The 11,227-nt window shown below is 39.7% G+C and overlaps 1 protein-coding gene across 1 annotated transcript in view; it reads left to right on the top strand.

The window, feature by feature from the left end:
• Positions 1–500: 500 nt before the first annotated feature.
• PRKDC (protein kinase, DNA-activated, catalytic subunit) overlaps positions 501–11,227 on the top strand; it is an 81,652-nt gene continuing 70,925 nt past the window's right edge. Inside the window, exons 1-13 of the mRNA XM_057365022.1 lie at positions 501–657; positions 1,047–1,123; positions 1,213–1,305; positions 2,108–2,182; positions 3,414–3,522; positions 4,652–4,764; positions 5,437–5,536; positions 6,057–6,112; positions 6,204–6,234; positions 7,254–7,411; positions 7,622–7,768; positions 9,817–9,981; positions 10,802–10,970. Of these exons, the coding sequence (XP_057221005.1) occupies positions 516–657; positions 1,047–1,123; positions 1,213–1,305; positions 2,108–2,182; positions 3,414–3,522; positions 4,652–4,764; positions 5,437–5,536; positions 6,057–6,112; positions 6,204–6,234; positions 7,254–7,411; positions 7,622–7,768; positions 9,817–9,981; positions 10,802–10,970 (1,435 nt within the window). The 5' untranslated portion in view covers positions 501–515. The remainder of the gene's footprint in view (positions 658–1,046; positions 1,124–1,212; positions 1,306–2,107; positions 2,183–3,413; positions 3,523–4,651; positions 4,765–5,436; positions 5,537–6,056; positions 6,113–6,203; positions 6,235–7,253; positions 7,412–7,621; positions 7,769–9,816; positions 9,982–10,801; positions 10,971–11,227) is intronic.

Raw genomic sequence — 11,227 nt, 5'->3', positions numbered from 1 at the left:
AAGTATCTGAAGGGAGGGTGACAAGAGGATGGATCAGGCTCCTTTCGGTGGTGCCAAGCAATAGGACAAGAGGCAGTGGGCAGAAACTGATGCTCAGGAAGTTCCACTTGAATAGGAGGTAGAACCTCTTTACTGTGCAGGAACAGGYTGCCCAGAGAAGTGGTGGAGTGTACCTYCCTGGAGATATCAAAAAACGATCTCGACACAATCCTGTGCCATGTGCAAGGATGACCCTGCTTGGGCAGGGACGTTGGACTACATGGCCCACTCGCCATCCCTTCCAACCTGCCCCATTCTGTACGTGCACGTCCTGAGCCCATCCTGTGAGAGAGCCATTAAAGGTCCCGAACCGCTCTTCCGWGCCACCGGCCCTTATTCCGCTGGGAACGGTGTGGCGGAGCGCTCCTCCTGGCCGAGCTGAGCGGCCCGTGTTCCCCCCTGCTGCCGGTGGATGCGGCGGGAGGCGGGCCCTTCCCGCCCCTTCCTTGTCCCGTTCCCGGCGGGGCCGGGGCAGCATGGCTGGGGTCCAGCAGTGCCTGCTCCAGCTGCACCGCTGCCTGCAGCCCGGCGATGCCGCCGGCAGCGCCCTGCACGGGTTCAGCCTGCTCCGCAGCCTGGCCGAGAGCTGCGTGGCCAGCCTGGGCAGCGGCGAGCAGGGTGCGGCGGGGTGTGAGCGGGGCTTGGGGAGGGCTCGGTGGCACCGGGCCGGTGCTCCTGCGGGGCGGCTCCCTGCGTGCCGCACTCCCGAGGGAGGGAGGGTCTCTTGCCCCAGATAACCGAGGTAAAAGCATTTCAATGCGGTCCCCTCCTGTCGAGCTGTCCCTAGGCTGGGTTTGCCCCGGCCCTGAGCAGGGCCAGGCTCCGGTGCGAGGCACAGGCCCGGGCCCCGAGGCCGCGGGAGGTCAGTGACACCCACACGATGTTGTGGTTTTTCTGGTGACAAACATCTGTCATGCCCAAGGCGTCGGGGCACCCTTGTGCACCAGGGATGGGCTGCGCGGTGTGCATGAAACCAGCCACCTGATGGTTGCTTTGCTTCCCTGCAGCGCTGCACCTGTCCCTGGTGTTTTCCCAGGAGCATGGCTTGCTCGTCTTTATCCACAGATCCCTCGCCATCGAGGAGGTAAGTTGGCAAATTTTAAACCAGTGTTTAGAGAGTGCTATATGAACAAAACATTCCACACGTCTTTTTTTTATTATTATTATTTTCAGTTTCGAGATTGCAGGGAAGAAGCGTTGAAGTTTCTTTGTGTCTTTATGGAAAAAGTTGGTGACGGAATTCATCCTTATGCCTGTAACATTAAGGTAGGTAAATGAAAAGTATTTCCTAAACATTGGTTGAAACAAGTCTGGTGGGTGTTATGTCATAACATAACTATACTTCACCCCTCCCAGTCAACCTTGCCCATCTCTTGATGTTCTTGTTAGAGCAGAAATAATGTGTTTGACATAAAGTGTAATTGATACCAAAGAGCAGTGTGGAATTGTTTGTTCAGCTRTAGACTTAATTTTATTAACTTTTCCTTATAGAGCATAGTAAGTATTGGTTCTGAATTAYTTTTCATTGAAAATAATAGTTGTAACTTCTAATTTATACAAACTAAAGTAGTAATCTAGGTGCTTCTATAGGTGGTGATTAATTTTAAATATCAGGATATTTTAAATTTCTCCTGAGAAATTTTTGCTTTTGCAATATATGCAGAAATTGGTGCTAACTACAATATCTGAGGTTACGGAGTCTGGATTGCTGAATAGCTCTGTACTGCTTTGGATAGAAATGCTGGATTCATCACTGAAGTTTCTGATCTCAAATTACTAGCYACTTATTGTAAGGACTGATAATACTGAGGTAGAAAATTTGCTTTGCGTGCCTTTTACTCCAGAAACTGCAACTTCTTTGCTTGAGCTGGGATTTGTTACTATGTCAGACAGTGCTGCAGTATTGTCAATGAAGCCACTTCCAGGACTAGATATTACTTTAGTCTTTTTAAAAAACCTTATACTTGTAAGGAACAGACAYTTTAAAGGGATAGGAGAATATGTTGTTATCTTTGAATTTCCATCTTGACTTACAAGTATTGTAATCTCCATTTTCTTTCCTTTGTAGCAAACTTGTCTTAGTGTCTATACWAAAGAGAGAGCAGCCAAATGTAAAATCGCAGCATTGGAACTTCTGATTAAGGTAAGATACATTTTATAAATCCCTCATGTTTCTAGAAAAAAAAAAAAAAGGAAATCTATTGTATTACTATAGTTACACTATGTCCTGCAGAAAATCTTTATCACAGTCACAGAATATGTTGAGTTGGAAGGGATCCACAAGGATCATAGAGCCCAACTCCTGACCCTGCACGTTGCCATCCCCAAAAGTCACACCATGTGCCTGAGCGCATTAGCTAACGTCCTAATGTTTCCTCAACCCTTGTCAGGCTTGGTGCTGTGACCACCTCTCTGGGGAGCCTGTTCCAGTGCCCAGTCACCTTCTGGGTGAAGATCTGTTTTCTAATATCTGAGCTAAACCTCCCCTGACACAACTTCAGGCCATTCCCTGGCATTCTGTCACTGGGTACCAGAGAGGAGCCCTCCTCTTCTTCTTATGAGGAAGGTGTAGTCTGCAGTAGCAAGATAGTGTAATATGTAGATGTTAGAAAAAAATATGTCTTTAACAGCAGGTTAGGTTGCTTAGATGTGGGCATCTCATTGCTYCATCTGTTAGAGCAAGACACAGTTATTCTGGGGGCAGATGCAGATCTCTCTCTCAGTTTGTTACAGTTATTTAAGGAGAAATTTTGCTGTTCAATTCTAATYTTGCTTTAAAATACTATGTATTATATATAACAATATAAGATATAGTATTTGAAAGGTGTGGAGGAGGAGGACTTTTTTTTTCAGAAATTTAGTTGCTGTGTGAGACAGTAGTTCCTTGGAATGCATTTAGACTCTTCTTTTGTAAATGCTTTTGTGTCCACTTAGTTTTGTTTATGAGAAACAAAACTCCCTTCAGAGTTACTCTGAGTCAGTTCTGTGAATTGGACTGGCTTTATACTGGCAGGGAGAGAAATAGGGTGTGATAAAAGCTGCTGCAGGTTTTCTGAGCCTGTGCTCTTATGGGGTTTATGTGTACATATGTATAAACCATMCCATGTATAAATTTCATGTAGGTGATGTATATATAATATATATGCTATAAATTAAAAGCTGTAAATTTTGTATTCATGCATAAATAGGAAGGTCTTTTGTTGTTAAAGTAGATTGCATGCCATTACTCTTTTTGGACAAGTTACCTTAGATCTCTTTTCACGGAATAGCATACTTGCTTATTTAAGCTGAAGTTACATGTATGAACTGTGTTTTTATTTAGATCAAGTAGTATTGTGATTTTAATCTTTTTCTTGATTTTTTTTTATTCTCAGTTGCTTCACAGTTTGCAACGTTCCTGTCTAATGGAAGAAATGAAAGTTAGAGAGATATTTAATAAATTCTATGGGGAGCTTGCTGCAAAAAGTAAAATTCCTGATACAGGTAGGCTTTAGTTTTTCTTAGATTGTCCGCCTGTAGTCAGCACTGCTGAGGCCACACCTTGAATCCTGTGTTCAGTTTTGGGCCCCTCACTCCAGGAAGGACTGGAGGTGCTGGAGCRAGTCCAGAGAAGGGCAACAGAGCTGGTTAAGGGTTTGGAGCAYAAGTGCTGTGAYAARCAGCTGAGGGGGCTTGGGTTGTKTATCCTGTAGAAAAGGAGGCTCAGGGGAGACCTTATCTCTACMACCACCTGAAAGGAGTGTATAGYCAGGTGGGGGTCWGTCTATTCTCTCAGGTAACAAGTGACAGGACATGAGAATATGGCCTCAAGTTGCACCATGGGAGGTTTAAATTTGGATATTAGGAAAAATTTCTCTTGTAAAGGGCTGTCAATCATTGGAACAGGCTTCCAGGGGAGTGGTGGAGCCACCATCACTGGACATGTTTAAAAGATGTGTAGATGTGGCACCTGGGGACATGGTTTAGTGGTGAGACTTGGCAGTGTTGGGTTAATGTTTGAGTTTGTTGATATTAAAGGTCTGTACCAACATAAAGCTCTTTGTAATCTTATTCTAACCCTGGCTAGTATTGTCCTCAGAGCTGCAGTTTTAGTGTGTTARTTCCTGCATTGGTCTCCTCTGATGTGAGCTCACCAGTTCGTGCCTTGCCTGTTTATATTATTTATGGCATATTACTGTGAGCTCCAGTTTGATCATCTTGTCTAGTTACAGCTGAAATGTTGGTTTGGCAAGCTTGCCCCTCGTAAAACTTGTTGTGCCTGCACAGATTCCTGTAGTCTGAGTTCAAGCCTAGAAACTTCTGCTAGCTCTTGGCTTTAACAAGTGCTTCCTCAGTGGATATGGCCTCTAAATCAGTTTTCTGAACCCTGTTTAAAAGCAGTAAATGTGTTTAACTAATTTACATGAGTGAAGGATGCATCTCCCATTGTAGTATGTAGCTATATATGCATGCRTGTGTGTACATAGAAACATGTGTGTCCCACACTTGAATCACCAATTRAACTGTCAGGGATGGTTTTCTCATGGTTGCAAGTTAATAGGAATTACACTGGAAATGTCAAAGTGATGATCTCAGTAATTAAGATTTAACCATATTCAAAATTGTTTTCTAGTATTGGAAAAGATWTATGAGCTTTTGGGAGTTTTGGGAGAAGTCCAGCCTAGTGACATGATTAACAACTCTGAAAAACTATTTCGAGCTTATTTGGGAGAGCTTAGAACACAGGTATGATTGGAATTTCTTTTCGTTCTTTTGTTTTTTGCTTTGTTTTTTTTGCATTGCTTTGGTTTTGGTTTTTTTTTTTTTTTCCTTTGAAGTACAGAACACTGGGTGCTGGCATACTGTTGTAGCTAGTACAATTTATAGGGATCTAACTGGACAATCATAAATACTTCCTTAAGGACTGTTTGAGTTCTCTGGTTCTGAGACGCTTTCAAARTAAAAATTCAAGGCCACCCGTAACAGCAAATTAGCCAATTTACTRTGTGAAAAGATGGCATGTGATGGTCATTCCCCAAGAAATGTTACATCGTCATGCCTAATTTCTGATTTGTTCTATACTGCAAAGTTCTTGCACTTGAGGTAAATACCCCATTTCTGCTGAACTTTACTTTCTTATATTCTGCATTTTTAAGTACTTTAGGACACTAGTGTGTTTTACGTAAGAATTGCCATGTTATCTTGGTGGAACATCTCCATGCWTTTCAGAGGATTTCTTATGCTTCCCTCCAAATGATATGACACTTATAGTAGGAGATGTTTCTGTGGAGTTGTGTTCATGGAGTTGGGTGCTGATGTAACTGTAAAGTTGAAGTAAATTGTTTTATCTACACTTCCGGGAACTGGGAAGCCTTGGTGTAAAATTATCTTAGCTTGAGGATATTTTATTTTTTCCAGATGACATCTTCTGTGAGGGGACCCAAGCTACCTCTTGTAGCAGGATGTCTGAGGGGACTGGTTGCCCTAATGTACAACTTCACAAAGTCTGTGGATGAGGGTATGTTTTTTTTYCTATGTGAATGGCAATTACACATTCTGACACAGTTTTACATACAGTTATGCATTTAATTATTATACAGCCAAAAAGTAGCACCATTTCTGTATGTAAACTCAGAACGAAAATTTCCCTGCTGGTAGATGATTTATGCAAAATACACAGTCCTTGTAGTTTGTTTTTGTGTGAAGTGGCTTCATCATGTTTTTCTGTATGTAAATGTTTGAAGTGCTGTTTTCTGACCACATACTGGTCAGCTGTGAGAGCCACATTGAAGCTGGAATGCAGTTTGTGTGGAGATGTGTTTCTYCTACGAGTCTGTTAAAACATGGGTGTACAGAGAAATCAGTTAATATAAATGTACAGTTTTTTTCAAATTCAAGAGTATTTCTGTCTCTTAAAATGAGATATATAAGGTTTTCCAGTATCACTTCTTCATACTAAGCTTTGATAAAAATATCTTTGTCTTCGCTCTACCTACGTATATCAGTAATGAAACATTCACTATTGGGTTGTTTCACAGATCCTCAGACTGCAAAGGACATTTTTGATTTTGCAATGAAGGCAATCAACCCACAGGTAAATCTACCACACGTTAATGGTTACGCATAGCTGAATTAGCCCTGATGAAGCGTAAATCACATGTGACAAACCTTTTCTGATATTACAGGTTGATCAGAAGCGATATGCAGTACCTCTGGGTAAGATGTAAACCATTTCTGTTCATGCTGAGGTGGATACTGTCTTCTGTCTGAAGTTGGTTTTTTTTATTGGCTGTGTTCAGATGGCTCTGTCTTCTTGTTGGGGGGTAAAGCTGCTGTACTTTAAGTTGGAATCTAAAGAGTTTAGGTTAAACTCTTGTATTTGGTTAAACTAGTCAAGGTCTAAYCAGCTTGTGAATAGCAGCATTCACTTGATGCCATTTGCACCTCTGAAGCAGTAAAAAACTGCAGTGTGAGAAAGGAATGGTAGGAGTAGAAAGAAGAGCTGATAATAGGTAGCTAATTAGGAGAAAAGAGAAGACAGTGGATTGAGTTAAAAGAAAAAATGAGTGACAATTTCACTAGAAGAAGGAAAAAAAGAATGGGAAAAAAACATTGGAAGAAGATTAGAAATTTGCCTGTGAAATATGAGTGGCTTTTGCAGAAGTTGCAAAAACGCAGGTTTTGTGTACTAGGCCCATGATAACTGTGAGRGGTAAAACCCTCTTTAAAGATAGTCTGCCCTCCCCCCAGTTAATTCATTAAGGATCTTGAAACTTCCTTTATGCTTATATTTGTAATATGAGTGATTTTGCCTATAAACTGAAGGTAAAGACAAATTTGTCTGCATCACAGTTTGGCAGAGGAGAGGACTTCTGCATGTGTCCTGACAACAGAAACCAGGYTTTTCTGAATTGTGCGATCAAGTATTCTTATTTATAACCACTCAAGTCCCTTTCTTTTTCAATATTAATGTAAATTACATCAGAACACAACTGTGCTTTTCATAATGGTGAAAAAAAAGAAAAAGAAGAATTTAAAAAGAAAATTATTGGGGGTTGTCTTTATGCTTAAATTTGTAATGGTTGGACACTGATACTGTAATGGCTACATTTTATACCCTCTAATCATGGTAGATCTACCTACCCAAAGTCTTATTGGGGACTTCCATAGTCTGGGCTGGTTGTATAAAGTGTAATGTACGTCTGGTTTTAATGAGAATTGTTTTTGAATTGCAGCTGGTTTACAGCTGTTCAGCTCCCATGCTGCTCAGTTTGGAGCCTTGCTCCTGGACAACTAYGTGTCCCTCTATGAAGCCATGTGCAAATGGTGTGGCCACACACATCAGGAGCTGAAGAAAACSAGTCATTCTGCACTGGATTCATTCCTCAAGCAGGTGTGATAATGTCACTGGGTTCTCTAAGTCTAAAGCAAAGCTAAATTTCTTGAAGCAGTGGGAGCATTTGGCGTTTGGAAGTTCAGTGAATCTGTTCAAGGAATAATTATTTAGTTTGAAGTGAAGTGCTTTGTATTACAAACTAGGTGTCTTCTAAGACATACTGTACTTTTTTTGTGAAATGCTGAGGTTTTTGTATCTGTTTTACAGATTTCTTTAATGGTGGCTAAAGATGCAGAGCTACACAAGAGCAAATTGCAGTTCTTCATGGAGCAGTTCTATGGAATCATCAGGAGGATGGATTCGAGCAGCAAAGAATTGTCCATTGCCATTCGTGGATATGGGCTTTTTGCAGCAGTATGTACAGAAAAGTTAYTCTGATAAGGAGTTTACTGAATGGATGTAAAACTAGGATTCATATGCCATGCATTTTACAGTCTTACACAGCCCTTTTAATAGGGAATGTTCCTGTTTCTGGACTAAGTGTTGGACTTAATTACACAGTAAAATACCTCGTGGATGAAAATTTTTGAAACATACTGAATCTCGTGGGACCACTTGCAGCATTGAGGGTTTTAGTTACTTCCTGTGCACAAGTTCTGAAGTGGAAAAACAGGAGCTTCATATACAGCTRTCACAAAATTCAAGGATGTGCTTAATTGCTTAGGTGCAGACAATACTTTGTTACCTCTCTCTGCATTTAAATGATGGAATCCAGGCCAGCTTTGCTCTGAAAGTGGTTCAAAGGTTCCTACAGAGCAGGAATCTCAAACAGCTAAAAGACACTGCTGACTCCAGGATATAGTGTGGTAATTCATGAAAAAATTCACAAACTAAAATACAAAACCAACCAAACAACTAGCAAAACCATTCTGACATACATATGTGGAGGACAGGTATGTTTGTCAGGTAGCACTGTTTGGAACCAACTTCCAATTTTTGTCAGCAGTTAAAATAGTACTAGAACAATAAAGTTCGATAAMGAAAGGGTGGTATTTATGTAACTGCAGCCTCTGTGCTTGATGGTGGTGCCACAACTTTTATATAACAGATTTCTAGACTCTTTTTTCTCTCTCAAAGCAAAAATTAGGTTAGATAATCTCAAAGATCACTTAGAGAAGGTTAGGAAATGTGATAGAACAGCTGCTTACTAGCTGAATCCTTTCTATTTTGCTACCTTTTGAACATAATTTTCCATGTGCTTTGTTTAAATCTAGTCTGCCATTTCTGTGATATGAGGTAGAAAGAAATTCAGTTGAGGGTATTGTTTCCAGGAAAAAAAGGAGTATTTCAAATTACCGAGTTGAAAAAACCCTATTAAAAATATCTATTATGGAACTCAAGGAGTTAAAATAGCATAATGCAAATACAGACACAGGATAATGCATATTTTAACAAATTTAATGCTTCTGTACAAATCTTTAATATGTTACTAATAGTTGTTAGTGAGTTTAGATTAAATCTTGGCCACACATCAGATACTGGGTTGTGAGGAAGCATAGTCTTGGTGCTACTGCAAGTGGTGACTGTGACACTTACAGTTGTGTTTATACTTGGTTCAGTTTCAAGGCAGAATATTTCTTTAATTGCTAAAATAATTTTAATACTGGAAGTTCTGCARATAATAAGTGGATAGTCTTAAATTKGTCRGCATGTTTTTAGACAGACTAGATTCTTTTAGGCTGTTTCCCATATTTCACTGTTAYTAAAATCAGTCCATTCTTTTCTGTAGTCGATTCCCTACCACAGTTCTTGCCTGTGACCTGGTTCCTTTCCACAAAGATTGGTTTTTGACCTAGTTCATGCTATGATTTACAAATCATTCTACAGAAATTTGTAAGCTTTATTACAAGCCCTTGATTACTCTTTGGGATACTTTCCACTTGTTCACTAGTTTAAGAATAGTCCTTAGTCTCTGTACAGAACCTGTAACAATAGAAGTTCAGAATTTGGGCTCCAGGTTAAATGTTTAATARTAGTAACCTGTCAGTGATAATCAGTTAAGCTACATTAAGGTGAGCCACTTACTACTTTAATGCAGCTATTTCAAAACATAAGTGAATCTTAGCATCCATAATGGCATACATAAAATATTTACAGCCAAACTCTATGTTTTTCAAGCTGAATATGAAATTATGTAACTGAAAGTTCAAGTACTTTTCATGCTTAATTACACGACACTGGTAAACTATTATTATAGCCCATTTCAGGTACTGTGTTTCTCATATATGTTTCAAGTAGAATACTTAAATTTAGTTTACTCAGATGTGCTGAGTTTCTGGAAAAACTYCAAATATTATTCCTATTATGGTTCAGTGAGGACGTGGCTATGTTTTAGTGCTACAGCATGTGTTTGCTCAGATCTACAGAACTGCCAAACCAGGTTTTTATTTTCTCTCTGCAAGCCCTGTAAAGCCATACATTCTGAGGATGTGGACAACATGTATGTGGAGCTCCTTCAGCGTTGTAAACAAATGTTCCTCACAGAAACAGAAACAATAGATGACCATCTGTATCAGCTACCAAGTTTTCTCCAGTCGATTGCAAGTGTGATATTCCATATAGATACAGTAAGTGGAGTATTTAAAGTACCAGCCAATCCTTTTATTCAATTACAGATGTATAAGGAGGTAATAGGTGTGAACTTACCTATGGTAAAAGGTGTTACTTTAAATGAAATGTGAGGACATTTAGCCCCTAGGAGATGGGAAGAATATCAAGAAGATGCTCTATTGGGTTTTATAAAAATAAAGAAAATACACTGAATATGCTAAATAAAAGGATACAGTGCACTGAAAAGAAAACCATGATAGTCAGATGTGAATATGTTTATTTTAGGTTCGTTATTTGGACATAGCCATACMCTTTATGTGTTTATAGCACTCTGCTGCTGCTTTGTCTTTTGGTACTGATACTTAGCATGTTCTCTGAGGCTGCTGCTTTGATTCTGCTATGATTTTATGCTTTCTGTTTAAATGARGGCATTCTGGATCTTATCTGGAGCTGTGAAGTGAGATTATGGAATACATTTTGTATTCAGGGGATTAAGGATGAACAGATTATAATGCAGTTATTGTTGTTCAACTAAATTGGCACTTTTCTGATGAGCTTAAGATTAGATTCACTGAAGCACTAATTATTCAGGAGCTGCTTTCCATAATGTGGTCCAGGAAACTTTCTTATTCAGCTTGTTTAGTTTTATTGGGGGGGGATTTTGTTGTTGTTGCTYTTTGTTTGTTTCTTTGTTTGGGGTTTTTGTATGTCTTAACCCTTGCTAAGTCTCTTCTTGTTCTCCAAGCAGAACATGATGCAAACTCATGTAACAAAGTATCTTGCCAAAATACTTTTGCATAATTTGTGTGATGGATGTTTTGTTTTTCTTTTTCCTAGATTCCTGAAGTGTACACTCCAGTTCTTGAGCATCTGGTTGTGCTGCAGATCAACAGCTTTCCACAGTACAGTGAAAAAATGCAGCCSGTCTGTTGCAGGTCTATAATAAAGGTTTTTCTGTCCCTCTCAGGAAAGGGTCCAGTTCTCTGGAGCTTTATTAGCACTGTGGGTGAGTCTGTGATATTGACTTTGACAGAATTTTTTGGGATCATGTTTTTTTTTTTCGTTTGGCCGATTTTTTTTTTCCACCTAAATTGCTTAACTGATTCTAGGAGAGASATGTGGAATAGCCATTTAGGATCAAAAATGAAGTTTGTCCTGTTCTCTAATAATGGAGGTTGAGTGTTTTCATGGCATTATTTTTCAATATTCACTGCTAAATAACTTCAATAATGCATTTAACAGCTGTTTTGGATAATAAAGTRG

The sequence above is a fragment of the Malurus melanocephalus genome, unplaced genomic scaffold, assembly GCF_030028575.1.
Source record: "Malurus melanocephalus ecotype Western Australia unplaced genomic scaffold, MMel_1.1 scaffold_46, whole genome shotgun sequence".
NCBI lineage: Eukaryota > Metazoa > Chordata > Aves > Passeriformes > Maluridae > Malurus > Malurus melanocephalus.
The sequence above is the reverse complement of the archived record's forward strand: the minus strand, read 5'-3'. Positions and strand labels throughout refer to the sequence as shown.